General features: G+C 39.3%; 2 protein-coding genes across 2 annotated transcripts; one reads left to right on the forward strand and one right to left on the reverse strand.

Annotated features, from left to right (window-relative positions):
- Nucleotides 1–3,970: 3,970 nt before the first annotated feature.
- RB195_015104 (uncharacterized protein) lies at nucleotides 3,971–4,660 on the reverse strand (the record flags this gene model as incomplete). The annotated part of the gene is made up of 1 exon (XM_064205651.1): nucleotides 3,971–4,660. One exon carries the CDS (start codon nucleotides 4,658–4,660, stop codon nucleotides 3,971–3,973), a length of 690 nt encoding a protein of 229 aa, XP_064061532.1.
- A 646-nt stretch (nucleotides 4,661–5,306) lies between these two features.
- On the forward strand, nucleotides 5,307–16,483 carry RB195_015105 (uncharacterized protein; the record flags this gene model as incomplete). Its single annotated transcript, XM_064205652.1, has 4 exons — nucleotides 5,307–5,486; nucleotides 9,300–9,432; nucleotides 15,935–16,150; nucleotides 16,218–16,483. 4 exons carry the CDS (start codon nucleotides 5,307–5,309, stop codon nucleotides 16,481–16,483), a joined length of 795 nt encoding a protein of 264 aa, XP_064061533.1.
- Between the last annotated feature and the right edge of the window lie 8,667 nt (nucleotides 16,484–25,150).

Below are 25,150 nucleotides of genomic sequence, written 5' to 3' on the forward strand. Positions count from 1 at the left end.
TATGCGACTTAGCAGTTAATCATCACAATTTTAGCAATTTTTAGGCACTTTGGGGATGCGCTGCGCTCTCAGCGGGAGAGCAAAAAAATCGTTTGTTGAAATCAAACCTCATATCATATGAGGAATTTTCTGCTATGTCCGTTTTTTATTATTACGTATTGGAGAGCGCTCATGGTGTTATTCACAAAAAACAAGGATGTCAAAAGAGTTGTCCTTGAAGTTCTGAATATCGCCAGAATAGCAACTTTTTTATCCTGATTAGATGTTAGCTAGGGAGTGGATGTAGCGCTGTAGTCGATTAGAGGCTCTGCTGCCTACACGGTCGATAGGAGGTTCTAATCCGCCCAAGTGCTCGCCAAGCCTTTCATTCCTGTGGGGTCGATAAACTGGTACCAGACTTGTCTGGGACGATGAAAACACTAACACGTTGCCTAGCCCCCGTAAGTCATTGTATAGGCCAGTTACACGTTCGTAAATCTCAAGCTATTCTGACTTGAAGTGAACGTGGTGGCGCATCCTAAGTGGATCAATTAAAGCCAGACACTTTATACTTTATCCTTTACATAACAACTGAGTATAATGGTGGTAACACTTTCGGTACTTTGGAACAAACTCGACGTAACTTTCCTTTTGATATTCCAACAACTATTTCAAGCTAATACGAAAGAGTTTAACTCTTCAAAATTACTTGGGTTAATTTTAACTGGATCGTGGTACAGATACAAAGAACTGGTTGATCCATGCAGATCTATTTCTATAGGAAAACGCGAAGACGCGGCTCGTAGTTAACAGAGTTACGAGTTGCGCTACGTGGCAATTGCTAACAAAGCAAACATTTTTCTTCTTCTCAACTTCTTTTTAAATTTTTATTGCGATATGCTGTTCAGCTAAAATTTTTGAAATCAAATTTCTGGAGGAATAAACTGAATGGGGAAATATCCTCACTCTAATGTTATCACTGTTACGAAACCAGTACTGTGGCTGACTTCATACTGTTGTTGTAGTGATATCTGTTATTAGGCTAGGAGCTCAGACAGTATTCATTTGTGCTGCACACATCTTCGCAAAGACTGGATGTAGGACCCATCCCGTAGAACGGCTTGTCATCAGCAAGTGTTCTTTGAAAATATTAGTCCAGTGTGAAGTTTTCTTTTCAATGTGCAGCTTTACCTACCACGGGTGATAGATACATGCTACAGCTAGTCCGGAGAAGAACACCTGACTACACATGGTGGGTCCATAACAAATTCGCAAACCATCTGGAAAATTCAGCACTATTCTGATTACTGATATTTATTTTCTCATACAGTAAAGTTCAGATGAAGATATGTGTGTTGGAAAGCCACGTTCACCTTTGCAGAGCGCGATATGTCAAGAACTCTGCTGATAAAGATTGTCTTGGTTTGGTCATTGCAACATTCTATCCGATCAAATTTCTTTGTACGATCTTCCAACGGACAAGAAAATAAAGCAGTTTGTCCACTCCTTCCACTTGAATAATTCGTGAAGAAAAAGAGCACAGCTCTTCAGTCACTTCATTATGCTCGAATATTTACTCTTTCCCATTGACAACCTTCTGTCAAATTTCGTTAGCTCGTTTCCCACCGACAGCAGCAACAATCGTCCCTTTTCACGTGATTTGTTTTACGTTAGTTATTCTTACGAAGAAAAAACTATTGATAAATGAAATATGAAAAATAAATCTGTCGAGCTTCAGAGCAATGTTAGTGTTGCTGTGAATTATAACGTTTCCACTCTATTCTGAGTCAAAGCAAGCGTGCAGCTCTACTTTCTATTCCAACTTACAAACATATTACTTTGAAAAATATTTGCGCCAACGTTGTGCACACAAAGTTGTTTCGTTATAGCTGTTAAACACAATATCTATCCGACTACCAGCCACCTCATCATCATTCATCTTCATGAAAACAGAACTGGCTTTTGCATCACGTTTCATTATCCCTTCACCGCGAGCTATGATGGCGCTGAAACCTGACGTTTATTGACATGAAGGCGGAAAACAATGGAGTAATTCAGATATTCTCCGTCAGATCACTCGTCGGTAATTGTTAGTCATGTTTGGAAATCGCGTTCTTGCTTCGTCGGTCGCATAAAAATTATCGCGAGGGCACATACTGCCTGAAAACATTTGTTTAACAAATGATTGCTAATTAGTTGTTAAACTAATGTTTTCAGGTAGTATGTGCCCTCGCGATAATTGTTTGTCATTTGTTATTTCATTAGTTTAACAAATCAAATAACAAATGACAAACAAATGCAATTGGAATGATGATTAGTGATTAGAAAACTGCGCTTTCAAAGGCTGTCTTCTATAATTATAACCAGCTAAAATGCTTGGTGTCGCTAGGTACCAGCCGTATTAGGATGTGCCACAGCTGTGGAGTTCAATCCAGAATGGTTTATGAAATCGAATACGAGTTGTAAAATCAAAGCTGTAGATCAATCAATGTAGGTGCGAACAACATGTGAGAGACCTCATCCTCCAAACAAGTGTGATACCAACTTGTGAACGCCGTAGAATTAGTGGCATTAGTTGGTCTTAAACAGTATCAATTCGGAAGCACGAAAAATGGAGCAGATAGAACAGGATTTACAGCGGTATATGAAGATGGGGAAGCTCATGTTTTTCTTGAAATTTCTCTCACAGAGGTCAATAATTCAAATAAATATGCATTCGGAACTACACTTGACAAAACATTTAAAATAAATGCCGTAGTTTACGAAGTTTCAGAAGCATTCAATTAATTTTACGCTCGCGCGCAGCTCGTACATATTACAGTGAATTTACAACTCGATACTCGCAATACGCAGTTCCTTCTAATATACATGTCTTCTCAACCAATCACATCAGGTTTTTTCCTGCATATAGTCCTCTTCACCATAAAAAAGAGCTAAGATAAGCTCTCTTATATTATTCACTCTCTTATATTAGTATCCTTCACTTTTTTCTACCAGAGCTGCTGGTTATCTACGTGGAAATCGAAGTACACTGCACATTCTACTATTTACTCTTTTAAGAATTACAGCCATGTAGAATAGTGCTGAATTATTGAAATGTTCCACAACGGACGTTTTGATAATTACGAATAGTTTAATCAACGTTGGAAATCTTAAGTGCAATGTACCGGTGAAGAATTTGCTACTTAGGAATTGTTGCTAAGGCGGTGGCTTTCAGAATTTCATGAAAATTTGCCCACATGGTTAAGACAGACGAAGCGTTCATTACGGATAGCGTATTGTCGGGAGTATGCAGTACTTTGTGGAAATTAACGCAATGTAAATAAAAAAGTAGAATTACATTGGCGGTGGACATGTGAAACCACGGCAGTGTGGAGAAGTTGAGCGCGTTCTAAGTCCTTCGTCGACATACTGCACAAGTTATGATTCTGTTAAATGAGAATTTGATGGATATCACATATGCACTAATACTTTAACCTGAATAGTGTCAAATGCACGCAACTTTTATATGAAAAGCTTCGTTTGCTCTTCCGGAACACTTTCCTGTTGCGTAGTGTGCCTCGTACAAGGAAACACCCTCACTTTCGTAACTCGCACCTAATCCTGCTGATGACTCAATTGCTACACTTCGAAACAATAGCGATGCAAAGCTATCTCTAGATTTACCTTTTGGAACATAAAAGGAAGTTGAAAAGTTCGACTTTCAATGAACCTCGGCATAGTTGAACGTAGTATCGAGTTTGATAAGCTGTACACAAGGTTGTTAAATAAAGTTATTGCCTAGCGGTTCGGCTATATCGCCTTCTTCAGAGCCTGAGAAGGGGGGATTCAATCTACAACTTAAACGACCAACCTCTCCACAACTAAAGTGATAAACTCCACGCATACTTTCAATCACCAATTTAACGACTGCACGGAATGCTCACCTTAGATCGGAGACGCCTAGCATGGACCGCTGACTGGTCGATCACGAGAGCGAATGGTTCGGATGTCACATTCGGATAGGAAGAACCATTCGAGATATGGCGCGAGCTCCCGCGTTTGCGCCCTTGCGGTTCATTTTAGGATTTTTGACTTGGATCCAAAATCCCTCAAGCGATTTTCGAGCCAACGTTTTTGACTCGTGCCCTAAGATTTGCACTCCAATTTTAAAATCGGCTCCGTCGTGTTTTTGTGTTCTATGAACACCTAAAGGTGTCCATTCTCGTAACCTATTCTTGCCGTTCACATGCTCTTTGATGCGGACATACAGCGGTCGTGCCGTCTCACCGACATACTCGTCGCCATAGTTCGTGCAAGAAATCAGGTAGATTACCCCAGATTTCAAGCAGTCTCCTGGTCTACCTGTGCGACAAATAATACAGTTCGGTGTGTACAGACAAATAATACAGTTCGGCAAAACGGAGCTGTCCAAGTCTGCTCTCCTCAGACACCGCCTAATGGCAGTGCTCATTTCATCGGAGATGTAAGGAAAGCAGAGAGGTATCTTATCCGTGGTGAGGTTTTCCAATTGCCGTGCTCGTTCATTTCGGTATCGTCTCGTTTCAGACGTTCGGATTTCATAACCATTCGAAACAGCAATTTCGTGAGCCAAAGTTAACGATTCCTTTCTCTTCTCAGGTTTCTCACAACAAACGGTTCTTGCCGTGCGGAACATGTTGTTAAGCACAGCTTTCTTCATATGAAATGGACGAGCACAAAGAAAATGAACCAAGATGTTTTTATTACTGGGCTTACGATATCATTTCGTTTGGTACGTTTGAGATGCCAACCTGGATGTTCAAAAAAGGAAGCCAGTTGCCCTGTGGTTCTCCCCTCTCGAGCAAGTTTTATGTGTTCGGACTGTCGGTTCAACAAGTCAAAACATTTGTCTATTTCCGCTTGGGTTGCGTAAATGACAAAACAATCGTCAATGTACCGAGAGCAGAACAACGGACGTAGTTCCAGAACAGGCGCTTCAATTTTGGCCATAAATGAAACAACCAAGGTGGGAGCCAATCTCTGCCCCATAGCTAAACCTCTAAGCTATGCAAAGTAATTTCCGGACCATCTAAAGATATTGCAGTCGAGGCACGCCTTGAGCTGGGTTAGTGTCTTGTTGCTTGAAGAACACACACGGGAAAAGTATCACGAGACTTTCTCTGAGTGATAGTAGGTCTCTTTCCCTGTTGTTAAAATTTGTTTTCCTGCTGAGCCTATCTTGAACTTCATGTAGGGCACAAGTGATCATGCGCAAAACTACAGTTGAAATGGGCTGTGATGGAGAAAAAAAATCGAATTTATTTAACAACCTCGTGTACAGCTTATCAAAGGGAGTGTCGGACGAAATGATAGCTGTTTCAAACGAAGAAGAAGTGGTAATGCGACTAGTGTCGAGAATTCTCCAAGATTTAGCTCTGAACTTCTTGAAAATCAAGGCACCGTTACTAAAGCAAAAAAAGTTACCGGATGCTGAATTGTCCAAACGGTGCGAAACTAGCACTAGTATGCGAGTCCCGAAGGCAAATGTTGGTCACATTATTACGTGAGAACCGGCAGTTCACACTCATATGTTAACAATGGTAGCCAAGGTAGCTAGATACGGCAGGTTACCAATAGTCTGTCGTGAGGGAAAAATATGCTGTGCAGTGTGGTAGCAAGCATAAGAAATTCGTGCTAACAGGTATCATGTACTATCAGATGTGTGTGGTAGTAGATGTCACATCTGCAAAACTTCTCAATCTTCGACCGCCAGTCTCACACCACTGAAAGCTAGGTATGGCCGCTGCTATCTCTACACTAGTGCTTGCTGCTGTAACCTACATCTTTTTTTTTTATTTTAAATTAAAAAAAAATTCCTTTTTTTAAACATTGCTCTGCAAGTGATTCACCGGTCAGCTGGTACCATGTAGTCACAGGCATCCAAAAGTCAATTGGCTTACACAGTGTTGTTTCTCGTTCCCATTTCTAGTATTATTATGTTTGCGATTGTTTTTGCTATTATTCCCCGATTACTATTAGTCACCTGCTTAATGCAAAAAGTTATGAATGTATGTCTTGTAAATGCTGTCTTTTGAAAGCTATCTTTTGAATTGCCATTTTCATTTTCTATCCCCTTCTTAGTTTTGAAATCATTGTTCTTTTTTCTTTTTCACTTACTCATTCGTCTCTATATCCGCGCTTGAAGGTGAGTGTCCGGTTCATGTGCTTTCTTTCTTTTTGTTCAAATTCGTTTGTTAATGCTTTTGGATACGATATGTGCGAGTGTGGAGTCCAGTTAAGTAGGAGAACACTGGCGATTTTTATTTTCTGCGACTTTCCGCTCGCTCAGTCGACTCTCCCAGTGTTGTTTCTGTCTTCCATTTTCTTATTTTATTACGTTTGCTTCTGTTCCTGCTGCTATTCCTTGTTAGTGTCGGATCACACGCTAAGTTTTTGTTTAGCTGCTTATGTTCTGTTCACTTATTTACAGCTATTAGGAAGGATCTTCCACTGGTCAACCAGATTATTTCATATGTGATGCAATATTAGGCTCATTGTCAGTAATGCCTTAGACATGCTAATGTAACGTGTTACGCTAGGAGCTTAACTGCTAAGTTGGTTCAGTGCAGTACATATACATAGTGCAGTACACACGACTTCTTCAAAATTTATTCGTAACACAAAAAACTTAACACTTAACATAAACATCAAAACTTTTTTGTTCTTCTCTCCTTTTTCTTGAAGAAAGCTTTCTTAGTGCGAGAAGTGAAAGTTACAATGAAAGAACAATAAGAATTAGAATAAATTAATCCAAACATACATAACGTACCATTTAAATTTCGCCTGCCATCCGCACCAAGAACGGCTGAGGTAAAAAATAATAACTAGGATATGAAAGACCACAAAATACTGCATTCAAATTAGTGCTCTCGCCCAGATCAGGGCCCAAACTAATGTGGGGCTGACCCCTTTTGTTCCGTCCGAGGGCTGCTCACTTTCAAAAATTATCAGTGTTAATGAAGATCAAAGTGGCCTTTCATCTGAAATAAGGAAAGACGAGAATAATAAATAAGAATAAGAATAAAGAATAAAGAGAATACATAAAGAATAAAGACGAGAATCAGTAATAGTTCCATAGGTTGTTTTGATGCAATTCAAGATTTGTTATTGTTCTCTGCTTTTTTTTTGTTTTTGTTTTTATTCTTGCTTAATTTTGCTTGTTGTGAAGTATTGTTCTATCCTTTGTTCTGCTGCTATCAGTTCTACTGCAGGGCGTACAAATTGAAATCTTGGGTAACAGCAGAACAAACGATAGAACAATACTCAGCATCAACCAGAATTAAACAAAAGAAAAACAAAAAAGAAAACATAAAAACAAAAACGGCGAGCAAATCAACCAATCAACGAACAATAACATATATTGAAGTGCATCAAGACAAACGAGGAAACAATGTTTTCACGCAACAAAATAAACAAAGAGGAACGGAAAACAAAACAAAAAAGGAAAAAAAAAAAGAAAAACTATAACAATGACGCAAAAAAGTGGAATGACCAAAAACCATTAAGGATAGGTGAAAACAACGCGATGTGCAGTTTACTATACAAGAGTAAGAACTAGAAATAGAAAATTATGAGATTTTGAGAAATTTTTCGTCATCTCTAGTTTGTAATGGAAAGTTCTCATCTTTTACATGTGGTTCCAAATCTCTATTTGTTTTTGCAAAAATTTGGCTGTGCGGGGTGTGCAGTCCTATTATAATACTTTCGGAACAAAAGCTGATTTTTTAATGTTCTTTCAGGATTAGGTTTTCGAAACATTCCACAGTGTTGAAACTTGTGATCCCTTAATCCCACGTTATTTTGAAAGGTCTACGCGATGTATAGATTATTAGGCGAAAGTAAGAATAAGAAATAGAAAATTGTGGAGTTTTCAGAAACTAGAGACGACGAAAATAATAAAAGAGAAAACAAAAAAAAGAAAAACGAAAGGAAAACAACAACAGAAGAGAGCCCCTCAGCGCAAAGATTAGCGATGTCATGATCGCGCAACATTGTGCTCAGCTGCCGTAATTTCGCAATTGCGAAATCAAGGAGTTTGCCAAAGCAAAAAAAAAAAAACAGAAAAAAAACAAAAGACAGAAAACAACAAAAAAAGGATAAAAAACTACTGCTGATAGGTGAAAACTATGCGATGTATTAGTGTAGATTATTGTGTCAGACTAAGGACTAGGAAAAGAAAGTATGACGTTTTGAGAAACTAAAGATGACGAAAATGAAGAAGGCAAGAAAAAACAAGGAACAGTAACAAAAAAGAACCTCTCAGCGCAAGGATTACTGGTCTTGTGTCTGCGCAGCACTGTGTTCAGATGCCGCATTTTGCAATTGCGAAATCAAGGAAACTCACAACAAAAGTGATTACATCTCAGCTATCAACAGGGTGGCTAGCAAAGTTAAATAGAGAAAGCCGGAAATCTTTACGATTGTTACGCAGCTTTCTGCATGATGAAGTACCTTTTTGAAGCTTAGTACCTCAAAAAAGGTTGAAAGAGAATTGTATGGAAGACGAACGAGATATTGATTCGAATCCTCTTGCAAATTGCGCGTTTTTTCCTAACGTATCTATCAGTAGACCTAAATCGAATCACTCTGATCAATATAGAACAGGAAACGTGAGCAGTGCGCACAAAAATCATTGCGGCACTCACTAGTTTGACCTTTTAATGTTTTGCCTAAATGATAGAAAAAACGGCCAAATAATTCGGAAAACGAGCTAAGAAAACATTGTTTTGAAGTAATTTATCGCCACAAATAAAAGATGACCAGTAACCTAATTAAAAACATTCAAAAACCAAGAAGAGTAACATTCAAATGGAGAGGATTACTAACAAAAAAAAGTCAATAATTGTTAATTAATTGTTTCTCCTTTATTTGCGACAACATTTAGGAATTTAATCAACACAGCTTTTTAGAATACTTCCAGGAGTCGACTGCTAGACAATGAGGATTGCCATCTTGAGCTCTAGAACATTGTTGTAAGTCTTTCTATAATGGCAGATCTTTCTAACGAGCCACCTCCGCAAGTTTTCGATCGGGCGAACGAGCTGGGTAATTCAAAACATCGATGTTCTCGAGGCAAAAAAGGCGTTTGTTGACCAGCTGACATGAATTGCAGTTATCTTGTTGAAATTGGTATGCACATGCCAGATTTTGAGCCAAAAGGGTTCCGCATTGTCGAAAAGCACATCCTGATAGTCGTTGGAGTTCACACGGCAAGCTACAAATTGCAAATAGAGCACTTCCTGGAGCGTAAACGCGACCCACTTTTTATTTGTTTTCTAATTTCTACTTTTCATGTTTAGGTAGTCTTCAGCGATGAGAAGAAGTTCAACCTCGATGGCTCTGACGGTAGTAGGCATTATTGGCATGATCTCCGCAGAAATCCCATATGCTGTTCTCGTCGCAACTTCGGTGGAAGATCCGTGATGGTGCAGGGTGCGTTTACCCTCCAGAAAATGCGAAAACAACTGCAACCAGCTATTTCAGCCAATCTATTCGAACCTTTTTCGTTCGTCAACTCCTCTGACAATCCAAATCATCTCCAGTAGCGAAGCCCCACCACGGATTCTCCCTTCGGTAGAGCGAGTCGCTATCATGAATGAAGAACATCTGAAAAAGAAATGTGTAATTAGATTTTGTTACGAGTTTGTAAGGTCACTTTGTAATATTGATCAAGTTTTCTATGTTTTCTGAAGTCAGGTCGTTTTAGATGCTATAATGCACTACAAAGTACTACTAAATAAAAAATTGTCTCACGAATGATGTTTAACATTCTAGGGCCAATTTTTTTCTATGCCTACTTCTCACTGTGGGAGAAGAGCTCACTACTTATTTCTCGTTCTAATACAGATGAAAAGCAACTAAATTTCGTGTATCACCTTTCTTTCACACAGTTGCATGCTTTCGAAGGAGTGACCTCACGTGATGTTAATGACGATGACTACGCGAAGTCTGCAGAGTTGAAGTCAAAGTCGGATCATTTCTACATTTTCTAAGATCACTGAAGAAAAACATAATACTTAGAAACTGAGCACTCGGATAATGGCACGTTTGTTGCCGGCGTTTTTATGAACATCCTACAACGGAAGCATAGAAGAGCAGGTATATTGGCCAACGTGGAAATTCGGGTATTCTAAAACATAAAATCAAAGCAAGGTGAGATGTGTTTCCAAGCTTATCAAGAACCAAAATAGGATTAGAGTGGGTAAAAAAAGTGTGAAGAAACAGCTACTACTCTCTTCTAAACGGTCATCTATTTTGTTACTACGAAGAAGTTGTCTGATACCTTTTTCGTCAGTTTGTGCGGACAATTTGTATGTAAAGTATCGCAAAGAATAGAACATTATTATTTTCACACGTATATTGATGATCTTTCTGAAGTTTCATCTGGATATCTACACATGAGCGTAAGTAGACAGACTAATAAGCACAAGTTGCCATTACCGACAAGGAAACAATTTAAGGAGTTTTGCATGTTACAGAGAACACTCTGTGCAACTTTTAATCAATTTCTTATATAGAAGAAATTAAGGCAATCTGTCATTGTTGTAAACAAATGTCTCCATCGGGATATATGCGAAAGCATAGCAGATGCTTCCACACGATCAGAGCAAGAGGTCATTACAAAGAATTAAGCGCCTTTGTGGAGAAAAAGCTGCCTAGAAAGCATCCCTATTAAAAAAATGGGCTGGATGTGTTTCACTGAGGAGATTTTTGCATCTCCACGAATGAATCCATCTGGTTGATCACATTCGCTACCGACCATAATGTTCCCATGTTCCCATGTAGGTGTTCTTTACAAAAGGACGGGGAACAAGTGGATCTCCTTCAGAATCTAGTTGTTGTCGTAGAAAGATGGCACCGAGCGTAACTAATTGAAATTCGAACTTGGAGCTTGGTTGCTCGAATACCTAATTCATGCGTATTCACTCTCAACCCACTGTAATCTGGGAGAGGAGAATCGGAGAGATCGACGAGGACAATGAGATTGAAGACCGAAGGTTTTCTGCGTTCCCTTTCAGTCTATCAGGCTACTTATTTGTATGAATCATTCGCAAATCCACATACTAATTAACATGTCTATGTACACATTGTTGGCTTCGTTTTCATCACGACACCGTTGTCGATAAGAGGATCTGACAACATCTTCATTTTGTTGCAGAGAATTCTAGAAAATTTGTTTATGTGCGCAAGTAAGCAGATTTGCAACAGTTCAGCAATATTTTTATGTTCTGTCATTCAACACGCCACTTTCTGCGCTCATTGTTCATTTTGTAAGCATCTGAAACCTCAGCTCTCATCCATTGCACATCAATGTTTCATCGTTGCGTTTTAATGCGTAAATACTGACTCTTTTTCGTGACCACAGTTTTAGGAAACTTAGCACATTTATCATTAGCGGCTGCACTGCTTGTCAAACATAACTCGTTTTCATCAGTAACGACACGTGATCTACTGTTCTTATCTGCAGGCACCTTTGTGTGCTCATAATAAAACAAAGTGACGAAACCTCACAAAGGAGTGGCAGTGGGTTTTGTGGTAAAATCCACGTTCCTTAAATTGATCTGTTCAAACTGATGGTATTTCCCGGTGTATTTCGAAATATTTGTTTCTTGGTTAAGAACGTTGACCTCCTACTTAAGGATGACGAAATCTATTAACCACTTATTTTCCAGAACACCTAACTATTGGCAGTTACACTGTCCAAGAAACGTCCAGCACCTATCTAGCTTCGCTAAATCTTCTAACATTACCGAATGTCAAAAAACAAAACTGCATGCTCGACTACGGAGATCGGTTGTGGTTCCATTGCTTTGAGAAACACAGATATCTTCCTCATTTTCTTCTTCTTGTGAAGATCTAAAGCTGCACCAAATTTGGCCCATGGATGAATTCACGATTTCAATGTCATAATACTTTTGCTAAAGAGCTCAATTAATTAGTCACAAACTTTGTTTCGATCACTTCAAGGTAGGAAACATTAATTTCAACTTTGTTAGATGCAAAATCTTCTGCGGTAAAGAAATAACAGTTTCGGAAGAAGCAGTGGAGACAATTAAGCGTTACTATCTGCACAATATCGCTTCTTAACTTAGCGTTGAACAGAAACTACGGAAGAATACTCCACATAGGAATAGAGATTAACGCAACGCTTGTTATATGGAAAGCGCAGCGAACTTAACTTAAGAACTTTTCAGAGCTGGATCCCATGTAAACGTTTAAACGATGCAATTGAATCAAAAAAAAAATCCCTGACTGATGATGCAATTGAGTAGGGGCGCTATAACCCTTACCTATCTGTACAGTCAGATTGGAGCTGTTGAGTATCCCACATCGAGCGCAAATCCTAATGCAACTGCATCAAGCTTCAAGTGTTCACGCAGTATCAGATGTACTAGAAAGACATTGGCTCATGAAAGCATCCCATAAATCAAATACCTCATGGCTAAGAATGCATGTGCAGCCCATGTGCTGTTTGATGGTAATATATTCTCCATCAACTTGTTATAAATCAATAATTTCTTTGCAAATTTCTACATTTTCGATATATTTGCTTGGTGTTGTTTGCTCAATATCCAAAGAAAAGCTCCAGCGGCATAGTAATAAGCTTGAACCGATCGTAAGTAAGCAAAAGTAAGACACGGAAATCGAAATGCAGGCAACAGTGATATTAGTTTTTTTAAACAGTATCTGCAACGATATAATACTGGTTTCTCTTTGGACCAACATCTATAACAATATTTTTGTTTCCCTAATTTTGACCTCTACATCTTTATTACTGGCTGTCTTTTCGTGTACATAGTGACAAGAGTTTTAGGAGAATCAATCAAACTTCTCCTGAACACTGAATACTCCTACTTCTGCATTTATGAACAACGAATAATAATAATAATAATGAATACTGAATTACTAGTCGAAGCTTCAAACAGTACTAGCTACCACTTCATACAAACTAAAGTAGTACCTAACTTAAAAAAATATATAGGTCTAAATAGATGTTAATAGTAAATACTAATAGCATATTTTTTCTCCTTCCAAGTGTCGTTTCATGCGAAATACCCGAATGCGAAGCTTTTTTCATGACCGAATATAAATCATCAATTCCAGTAGTAACTAGTACTGTTTTGAGGTGTTACCACGCATTGGAATGCAGAGGACAAGTGAATATGTCCAAAATTTCCAACTTTTTTTTTAAAGTTGATTCATCACACGAGTAGTTTTTTTCTTTCTTGTGGTATTTTTTTCTTCCACAATGAGGTTGGAGAAAAGATGAAACTACTTAGAAACTCGCTTCTTTAGCCTGTGCGCCTCTCTGAACTTAATTTGGCACCGCATTGAACTTACGTTTATTCGCCAGAATAATTTATGAGCGTCGAAATGAGTTTTCCAGGAGTCTGCAATCGTTAGAACATCTATCTCATTCATTATGACTTTCTATTACTTCAGTTTAAATTTCCTAATTCCCGCGCTTCTCGTACTATTAAATACGAGTTTTTATACGATAAGGCCCAAAAAGATAGCTTTATTTATGTAGCCGTAGGGTAGCTCCTCATTAAGTAAAGCTCCGGATCAAATGGATTTCAAATCGGGTAACGGAGGGAAAAAAGAGTTGTTCTTCATCTGTATTCTGTTGACGATCAACCATTAACGAAGTTATTAAAGTGCATGAAAGTTAGAGGAGTGTTTACCTTTCCCTTTCGCTCCGCTCTTCTTCAATTTGTAGATACTCATGCATGCATATGCTTGCTGCTTTATAGCAAGAAAATCAAGTTCTAGCAAAATTTGCTTCCGTGTTACTGCTGTATATTATATTATCTACATATATTGCAGGGCAGTCCTCGTATCCATGGTCACAAATAAATCTTTTTTTTTCGTTCCGACAGACACATGTTTCTCATAAATATCTCCTGCATTAATTCACATTTCTAGTCTATTACTGTGCGTTTACTGTAGGAGAGTGATACAGGAAGGTGTTGCCTTTATAAGACGCACATATCGACCGAGTGTACTCAGTTATGTGGGGGGTTGAGAGTATTTTTCCTCGTAATATTCACTCTTTTTTTAAATGAATTAATAATTTTCGACAAAAGTATTAGCCCGTACAAGTAGAAGACGAAGCAGAATGACGAAATTGGCAGACAATGCGGATGAGTGGATATGGAATTTGGAAGACGTTGTTGTTTTGCGGCTGAAACTGCCTTCCTGCCTTCAGTAATGGGTTTTTTCGGTAAAATTTCGGTGTGGAGCGAAAACCGAGCATGATTTTGGAGTTATCAGTGGCTAGCAGGTGGTGCGGTAACGTTTCTGTACCAGTTTGCGCCATGTGCTGATATGAATATAGAAATCCTGTAATTATGCCTGATGAAAACCGCTGCGGATGCCATGGGTATAATGACTTTTCCACAAAAGGACAGTTCTTGAGTTTCCAGCTTTCCGTAACCAAATTTAATGAATTAAAGGAAATTGAAAGAAATTTAAGGAAAATTTAAGGGTTTTTCTAAAATTATTGTAAGAAATTAGTCCACTTTGAGTGATCCTACTTTGAACTACAGACATTTTATTTTTAAGATAAGATACATCTGCCTTTTCCATTTCCTTATGATTATTGCTTGTATAATTTACAGTTCTAGAACGTGGTCTTTTATATCTCTCTTTACGAACATAACATTCAGTTTTTTAAAGATTTCATTTCGGGTGTAGCGCAGTCGGTAAGAAGTTCAGCTGCCCAGACGACCGATCAATGGTTCGAATCCCCCCTAGCGCTCACCAATTCTTTCACCGCTCCGATGCCGAAAAATTGGTACCATCCTTTGATTCTGGGAGGATAAAAACACTGACTTGACACATCCACTAGCCTCCGTAATTCATTGTGTGGGCCACTTACAGGTTCGTAAACCTCAAACGATTCTGAATTGAAGTGAACTTGGGAGCACATCCAAAGCGGATTGATTAACGCCAGACACCTTATCCTTTACTATTCCTCTTCCAGGAGGTGAACGAGATTAGATAATAGAGTGTAGTGAGAGAAGAAAGACGGAAAATCGTGAAGTGTGGAAAATCACTTGTAACTCAGCCTTCGTACCCACCATCAGCTTCCACGGAAGTTGAAGCAACGCAAAGTTGTTAGATTTTTTCGACAATCCAAAATAATTTAGATTTTTTCGACAATCCAAAATAATCTATTCCCGTTCTGTGTTTCCAATTTTCAATGGTCAGTTACAAATAATGCACTACAATTAGAACAGGTAATTTACTGCGATGCTTATGTGCTGTGGTGCAGTTAAGAAGCCCAATGATGGAAGTAAGCGGTTTTTTCCACATTAATTCCGAAACAGCATTCCTTGATTATCGTATGAAAATGGTTGTCAGATTACTAGGAGTTTTTGCCGCTTACAAACAACGTATGGATGCACATCCGGATAACTGCGATATTTTTTTGAGAAGGGAAGGATAGAGGAAGGCATTAGGAAGAGAATGTGGGGAACAAAAATTTAGGAGAAGGGGTCTCAGTTTTTTCCGTCCTTTGAATAATTGATGTAGTGGAAGCGATGGGTAAAACCTACAATTGCGTGCGAAGGAAAAAGTTTTCTAATCGCGACATTCAGTAAGCTTCGGCATGATGATGATTCAGAATGTGTTCATAATTTGAGTCGGACGTGTTACAATCCTTTATTGCTAACGTTTCTGCGAAATCGTCTTCTTCAGACCCCTAGTGTCGGTGGATCTCTTGCCTCAGCTAGCCGTTGTAAGACGAAAAAGTTTTCTATTAAGGTCAGTACGTTCTCACTTCGGATTTTATTCTGTAATTATTTGCGCACTAATCGTCACGTATATGCTATTCGAAAGAGACTATTTGCTTTTGCTGCACAAGACTTTCTTTTGACTTTTTTGAAAATAATTTAATTATTCATTACTTCTGAGGCTAAAAAATATGCAGGAGACGAGAGTCAGCATTTTGACAGTTGCTATTCTTCGCCCTTTATCGAGGACAAAAAGCGGGTGTCACAAGCGACTCCACTGCGCGAAAATGATTTGCAAAGTTCAAAAACGGCTACTTTTTTCTTCGACGACACGCCTTGCTGCGGACGACATTCAGAATTCGATAGAGAGCGTCTCGGAGCTCTCCTGAAGGAGGACGGCGGCCAAACAAGTCGTGAGTTGGCCGAAAAAAATGAACTGCAAAATTCATGCAACCATCCTTAATCATCTTCTTCCGATAGGATTTGCCGAAAAATTGGGAGCTTGGTTAGCTCACAAGCTTACAAAAGCAAACAGAGATGTTCGCCTTCAAATTTCTCCGCAAAATCTCGCCAGACATCGAGCAACATGCGCTCGTTTCTTGTATAGAATCGTCATTGGAGAAGCGAACTGGTGTCTTCTCAACATCAATATGAAACACAAAAAGGAGTGGATGGAAGGAGATGGTGAAAGATACGCCGAAAGTGCTCATTTCTGCCTCACGGATATTCCATTTCTGAGCCTCTAAAATAGTAAACAGATAAATTATTCGGGATGAAAAAACAATTATAATGGTCTTATATACCAAAAAGAGGTGTTTCGAATAGTATGTACATATGCTTTAACAAATAATGCACAAATTATTATAAAATGAAGTCGAAATAAGAGAGCTAGGAACCTATTGACCAGCCTAATAAAGTTCTCTGAATTTGAAGCAGGACATCAGATAAACCCACTAGAGAGGCCTTTCAAACTATTCAAACCTTATTGGCATAATGTTCAGTTGCCCATGCTGTCAGTAACTTTAAAATTCTAGATTTTGGATGCAATAGCTGATAAAGGATTTTCTCATTCATTTGCACTTCCATATGAATTAACAGTTTCCTCGCAGTTCTCATTATTTTCTTCCATTCTGGCGTTTTTTTAATTTCTCCACGAATGACACTCAGAGACGGGTTCTTGACTCAAATATATAATCTCCCTCATTTTTATAAAACAGAGATACAATCCAAAACCCTCAGATGCTTCTCTTGCATTTTGCCGTCAGAACATCCGCGTTTTTTCGGAAATACGTTATACCACCCTCTCTTGATAATAAAATGAAACCAAACTGTTACATCTGTGTAGCAGAAAAGTGCAAAGAGTGTAGAAGCTGTAATTATCAGTTCTGGCTACGTTTCACTACATCTGACATGTTAACTACGCCATATCTGCGGTCAGATACGGTAGCAGCATAGAGACGAAGCATGGAGCTTTGTTTCCTGAAATACTTAGGTTTGAAGTTGCAACTTATTGAAGACCAGTCTGAACGCCCAGCCAGGGCCGGACCTTCGAATTCTTCTGGTACACGCTCATCTCGCTTCACTGATCAATAGAAATTAAAGGTATCACCCCACGAATCTGAGAATTATTATTTTTCTAACGACGCTTCTTTCGTCCTTTCTTCTCCGAAATTTGAGTATTCACGAAATGATCATGGATCTAAGTGATGAGTTTGTGGTCCTCTTCCCAAATTCGACAGTACTGCATTTAAAGAGTATTCAAACTTGACTTCACACATACATATATTCCTTCGATTCCGTAGAAATTTGGAAACAGAATTTGAAGCAAGACTTTTTCTTCTATTTTTCTACACTGGTTGCCGTACCAACACGAAATAACTCATCGTCGTACTGATGAAGCTAAGGTTCTTCTCGTTAGACTGTTAACTAATATTTAAGCAACCGGTTTTATCTTTCTGGAGGGAAATAGAGGCGCGGAGCAGTACATGAGAGTGAAACGCCCATAATAGCGGTTATTGGTGTCAGAGCGTCAATTCGACGCCATTGGACCCGTCTCATTGCTTTCGGAATTGTGTTACGAACACATTCACACACGTACACACAAAAACACGTAACAGAATAAAGGATAAAGTGTCTGGCGTTAATCAATCCGCTTGGGATGCGCCCCCACGTTCACTTCAATTCAGAATCGCTTGAGGTTTACAAACGAGTAACTGGCCTGTACAATGACCTGCGGTGGCTAGCCGATGTGTCAAGTCAGCGTTTTTATTCTCCCAGACAAGTCTGATACCAATCTATCGATATCGGAGGGATGCTTGGTGAGCACTGGGGCGGATTCGAACCCCCGCTCGATCGTGCAGGAAGCGGAACCTCTAGCCGCTACACTACGCCCGCTCCCGTAACTGAATAAGCCTGCTATTATATACTGTGATAATTTGTAAGCTCAAACGTAGTATTCCTTGAATCGTGATAACAAGTTCAGCCACACAAAAACCATAGCAGTTACCGCGTCTAAATTTCTCGACATTGACAATCTCTCGGCGTTCTATCAATTTCGAAACAATCTTCCATACTACTTCAAACTGTTTAAGGGGTAGTCCTCATTAAAAGAAAAGAAAGAGAGCAAGTCGATTTGTTCTCTTTTCATTCTTGTTGGCTTCTGAACACATTCCGTCACTATTTCAGTTGTGTATTACATGGAAGAACGAAGACATCGTAAAGTAATATGGTTGCAGTGAAAAGAACGTCATCCTTCTCCTTACTTAATCATAATTAATATATGACACAAGTATTTTGGGCAATTGGATATTTAAAAAACTGTTTCTCTTTTTCTCTTTTAGAGCTCCGAACAATCCGTTATAGGTCAAAAACACTTTTGAAAAGCCATACGTCTTCAACCAACTGTGTCTATACGTATATGCAGTTGTACCTCCACATAGATAGCTCTCAGTTCTAACTATCTACTGTCACGTCATACGAACCGAACCCTTCAAATCTCATACCTTGTTTGAGTGCTTGAAGTCTTTTGTTTTGCGAAGACCCCTCTATTGAAACTTCTGCGAGTCAAAGAAGGATATTGAGCTTAACATTTCTGGTTTCTGATCTTCGTTTTTGCATAGGGATAAGTTAATTCTTTTGTATCAATGCGCGGGTGTAGTGTAGCGGTTAGAGGTTCCGCTTCCTGCACGATCGATCGGAGGTTCGAATCAGCTCTAGTGCTCACCAAGCCTTTCATCCCTTCGGGATCGATAAATTGGTACCAGACTTGTCTGGGAGGATAAAAGCACTGACTTGAAACATCGGCTAGCCACCGCAAGTCATTGTATAGGCCATATTCACGTTCGTAAACCTCAAACGATTCTAAATTGAAGTGAACGTGGGGGCGCATCCCAAGCGGACTGATTAACGCCAGAAACTTTATCCTTTATCTTTTATCAGTGCGCTTTGGCGGCGCCGTTTTACTGCAATTCGTAATCGTTGAAATTTCTCGTATTTATCGTATTAGCCTACACAATAACTTACGGGACCACTCAAAAGATCAAGTCAGTAGTAAAGTCAGTCCCAAACGGGTCTCGTACCATATTCTCGACCTTGGAGGGTGAAAGGCTTGGTTGGGGCTGGGGCGATTTCGAACCGTCAACTGTGTGATCAGGCCCTACATAACCTTCTTCTTACTACTTTTTAACCTTTAGAAGTTGAACGGGGCCTGGAAACCTTATCCTTTATCCTTTATCAGTGCGCTTAGGCGGTGCCGTTTTACTGCAATTCGTAATCGTTGAAATTTCTCGTCTTGTATTGTATAAAAAATTTGTAGTCTAATTTCGGAGACATATTAAATCAATCAATTGATCAGCCATTGCTTTAGAAAATCCAAGTTTTGGGATGTTTGAAAACTCCGCGTTGAAGCTCTCCTTCCGCTTATTGTTTAAGCAATTGTACTACTGTAATTTTTATCATCAGTCAAGTCTTGTTAAATCATGCATTCACTCGTTAATTTATCAAATCATTCGGTTATTTATTCGTCCTTTTATCAAGACGTCCACTTCTGCATCCATCCACTCATTGACCACCATACATAGTTCCATGTTTTCGTTCTCGTATCGTCATCGATTCTCGGTGCCACTGACACGAATCTCGCAATTACCGCTGAAATATGAACCGAAACCACAGTGGACTTGTGTTTTTGTTTATTTCCTCTTTTTTCTTTGGTTCCTCTCCTCACAATCCATCCCTATTGAACTCGATGTCATTGCATTGAGCTCAGTTACATCTAGTCTGTTGAGCTATTTACTTGAATTAGCTATTTGAATTCGAAATAATTTACTACTAATCAGAATGACTGAAGCAACAGGCAAATAACCGCGAAAATTTCTTTAGCCGGTTTTAATTTTATCTGCCCAGTTTTTACGAACTACTTTCCAAATTTCCAAAGTGAAATAAATAAAGTTGTTGTAAGCTCTACTGAGGCCAGACAAAGAAGTCCATCTCTTACGTTGGTTGGTTTAAGCATTGTCCTTGCTCCTATCTCCATAACTTTGTGCTTACTGAAAAATTGTTTTCTGAATTTTTTTTCCTTCGAACGCAGCAGAATGGAGCGAACAACAATTTGAACACTGTTTGTCTGGTTGTTTTTTTTTGGTTCACTTCAAACAACTTCGTGAATTTTATGAATTTCTCAGTTTTACAGTGAAATTCCTAGAAAACTCTATATTTTCATTCATCAAAAGACGGAACAAATGGAGTAGTAATTGTAAAGGAAGTTAACGAAGCTGCTCTTTCATTTTTGTAACAGATTTGATTGATTTTGATATGATGACGTTGTTAATTTGTTTCATCGTCTTCGCCTTTTGTTTCTAAAATGATTTTCCAAAGTGTAACTCTGAAATTGGTGATTAAAATCTATTTGGAGAGTTTCAATAATTGACTTCTTTAATTGAGCCGGACGCGAAGTTGTTATTGTGGGACCTCACAAAAGGTATCTAGCAGTGGCAGGATAGTCAACTGATCCTAAGGCTCTGAAGAAGGCGATATTGCCGAAACGTTAGCCAGGAATAAAGAATTGTATCAACCTCGTGTCCAACTCAATTAAAGAAATCAATTATTGAAACATCAACGTCCCGAGGTTTATCGAAAGTCGTGCATGGAGACATTTGGAGAGTATACACTATGTGCTTGTGCTCAATTGGAGTTCGATAAAAATCATGTCTGCAACGCTGTCGCATATTCAGCATAAACTATTTCTTTATCAGAGAATTCCTCGCTCATGTGCAAAAATGAAAATGTTAACCTCACTGAGCTTTCTCTCTGCAGTATCACTCTTGTCATGTCTCATTAGGAATTCCCCGCTGCAGGCGCATATATCAAGGTCATAGATTTGGAGGAGCTTCCTTCCTTCTATTGTTTTTTAAAGTAGGCAGTATTATTATAATAGTCTTATGTTGAGCTTTAAGAAATCGCTAAAACCTGCTAAAAATATCGCAGTTGATGTAAATAGTAATGTGCAATTGCAGTGAATCACAACTAGTGTAATCAAATTTTCAATTACGTTTTTTTTTCAAAATGAGTTTTCTATGGTTCTGACCATATTGATTTTCTGAAGACTAGAGATAGCTGTGCCTAGCATTCATTTGAAACCTTCGACTTCTTTAGGGATTATGTAACAGCCAATATTGTAAGGAAATAGATGTGCAAATCAGTTGGAAGAATAACAAGAATTTGTAGCCTGTAATTAAGGACTTTGATTACGAGCCAGAAATTCCATTCTTTCTTCTAATCGTTCTTTAAGGAACAGAACTTCGAGAATACAATTTCTATCCCATTCAGTTATTTTCGCTGTTTGAGAAGAATAGTTTGTTTTACTGGAGAATCACAGAAGATAGTAGTATTTCTGGCGCCCTCCTTGAATAACCAGAAGTACAACTACAATAGCACTATCCCTCCCTCTTCTGGAAAATTCTAATCAATCTAGAATCACAACAGCTTCAGTCGCTGAGACATTTTTGACAGATGGTGACATTGAAAAGCAGAATACAAAAACAAAACACAAATATCAGCAATGAAAACAGAGTAGGGGTTCCGCATTCTTGAGAGAAACTTCTGATGAAAAATCGAAATGTTTGCAGAGATGAATATTCGTCGAAAAGGAAAGTCTTTGTCATGTGTGCAGCTCTACGAGCTTTCAGCAGCCTTAAGTTAATTACGTGGATCAACCGACACAGCGTTTGGTGAGCTTATATATATGGTAATACCCCTTGCTACGTGCTTGCTGCAATCGCAGCACCACCAGCTACCAGTCACTCCATTTCCTCTCACCGTTGCAGGAAACGGCGTGGAAACGCGTTTGCTCCTACTATTTATGTTAGAATGGAGCTCTTCTACACGGCCCGGCCCCTCAGCAGCCTATTCATTGGTTTTACTCGAAAAAAAACTGGTGGTGAGGACACATCACTCTCCACCGATCATCGGAGCACGATGCGCACAAACCTATACTCGTAACCTACGCGCATGGACTCAATATCCTCCCACTGGACTCCCAACCGTGTCGTATTTCGTGATACGCGCTGCTTTTGAGCGGCTATCGAAATACTGATCCAGGGTAGAGTAAGTGTTGTCGGGATAAGTGTAAGATCGCTCGATTCGGACTCCTGCTTATGCCAGGGTCAAGCGTGTGACAAAGTTTTGCCAAGTCGTAGACCGAGCCGGTCTGGGGGCGCGGGGTTGGTGTGTGGTGAGGTGTTTGTAACATAAATGGTATGGCAGTAGGTGTAGAAATAATTTATTGTTTAAGCTGCTCAGGCTTATATCAGTTTGGCGCACTGGGTGCCATCCAACAATTGGCGATTTTGCGATTTCCTGCTCACTGTAGTCAGCGTTCTGTAGGTAGGTAAGTCCATGCGTACTCAACGCATAGGTAACGTCGGATGTGTAAAGCAATCAACAAATCCGCATCACCTGCAAGGAAACACCAGTAAGAAAGTGCTCGGTGCAAGGAAGAAGCATCAGCATCAGAAGAGCAGTGAGAAAGAAAAACGAGAAGAAAGTCTACATTTTGATAATGCGCAGTGTTGACAAAGTGGCGAAGGGATCACGAAGTTTCGACTCCTCGCTGAGCCATGTTTTTCGAGAAGAGACACTTTGAAACCACTTCGAGAAGGAGATGAAGATCTCAATACTGCATAGTTCTCAAGAAACTTGAACGTGAGTTCAATATAATTTAATAACCAAAAATGCTGAGATTTTGTCCACACTGTTAAGTCTGGAAGATCGCCAATAACGTCGTGTAAGGGCACATTGGGAAACACTTTCGGAACTGTTCAATAGAAGAGAATTTTCTCTACAAAATACTCACATTGCGGATTTTTGGAACCTCTAGCTTTTGGAATCTGGATGTGAAAGTGTGAGGATTCAACTTTTTTGGATGTTTTCCACACAAATTTTGAGACATCCAGAGGATCAAATTAGGAGAAGTTTTGCATATGGGTGTTTCTTCAGACCCTCTATCCGAGCATGGAAGTGGTTTATACCGTCTCAGTCTTCTAGAAAAGGAAAACTTGCTAAAATCCTGACTTTTGGTCGAGGATAAAAAAGCTTGTGACCACCAATAAAGCTTAACAACTCGGAATAACTTGATGTTGAGAAAGTGGCCCTCCAATATGTTGTAAGAATGAGGTTTCTCTATCAGCTCCTATATCCTTCGGTTTCCAGAGTTTCGAGATTTCCCCAAATTCAAGATGAAACAAAGAATGAGAAAAGTTTCAGTTTTCCCACCGCTCTCATATAAAATTTGGAAGATTTCCTGGCGTGGGAAACGGCGTTCTCTCCTACGTGGTATGTAAGAACGCAACCTCTTGAACACGCTCTTTTTTTCAGAATTTCCAGGAGCGAGCGATCGAGAACCAACACGTCTGCTCAGCAGCCTATTCAACCGAAACCAGTGAATAAGTTGCCGAAGCGAAAGGAACCGGAGCGTGTACGAGGTAGAGCGTTCTAAAGTATTTCGTAGGAACTTAAACGGTTCCCACGCTAATTCCTTCCTACGATCAGTGGATACTGAGCGGAGCCACGTTTATATTCGTAATCTACATCCAAAACTCTGCACTTCCCGTTAGATTTCCACATTACGTCAACTTTGTGATACACTCACTGCCTTTACGTATGCCTAGGTTGCAACATGTGAGAACGCTTGAACTGCTTTCCTTTTGTATAAACACTTCACGCATACGCAATGAGTTTTCATAGGCCACAAAACTCTTTATGGTTTTCAACATCGCGCTAATTTGTATATTTATGTTCAGCCTTACCTATAGTATGGATCTATAAAAACACTCTCGCTACTAGATAAACTTAAAGGCGGGATAGCAGAAAATAGGTAATTTTGGAATCTCCGCACGAATAGATGGGATTGGAGGTGTAGTTAACGTGTTCCACCTCCTAATTTTCCAGAAACGCGGGAAAGGGAATGCACCTGATAATTAGCTATGTACGCCTGCGAACGAGCAGACAATCGATGACAGTGCCTCCCGCGCTCGCAGGCGTGGAGCGTTATTAGGTGTCTCGTAGGGGGATTTGCTGCGGAAAATCAGTGTCCAATGCTGCTAATCATTATCATCATATAATCACGAGGAGTTGAGCAAGATGGCGCTCATGCCCGTGAACTACACTCCTAACCCTCTCTATTCGCAAAGAAATTCTAGCACCCGCAGCTACCTGGTACGCAGCTCTCAGCCAACTATTCAGCACTCTCAGTGCGGAGTGCGCCAACAGATCGTAGAGGGACTGATAAACGACAAGCAGTTTATCCTTATTTTTATCCACAAAGGTCGTTCTGACGCAATACTTTGTTCAGTTTTATTACAGTTTAAATCTCAAAGTCGAAAATGAAGGCGGTGATACTATTCGAATCCGTTGCTTCTACTATTATAAGAAGTCGTCAGATTGAATGCTTGCTGACTCTATTAATACTAGTACCAATATTTATAACATCAGAACCTGGGAATAGAAAGCTTTGTTTGTTCCAGAAAGCATTTTAGAACCCCCGTTTCTATGTTTGGAGTGCTCTAACCTAACTAGCATTCCATTGGGAGACTACGGGCGTAAACGATGTAGTCGTTCTACTCTTTTTTTGGAACAGACAACTAGGTTCTAAGTAAAAAGATGAAATATGGGCCGCATTCATTTAAAAGTACGCTCTCACACTCCAGATCCACAAACATTTGTCATTTTTACAGTATTGTGTTGTTTTTAAATACATGCTTCTTGAGACGTATGTTTTTAAAGTACATACTCGATTTGATTTCGCGTTGTGTATCCACCGCTACCCACACGTTCTTCTGTACCAGTAAAACTTTCGGCCTTTAAATCTTTAAATTTTTTAAATCTCTTGCACCTGAAGGAGCAAAAAAACGTTCGAATTT

The sequence above is a fragment of the Necator americanus genome, chromosome V (genome assembly GCF_031761385.1).
Source record: "Necator americanus strain Aroian chromosome V, whole genome shotgun sequence".
NCBI lineage: Eukaryota > Metazoa > Nematoda > Chromadorea > Rhabditida > Ancylostomatidae > Necator > Necator americanus.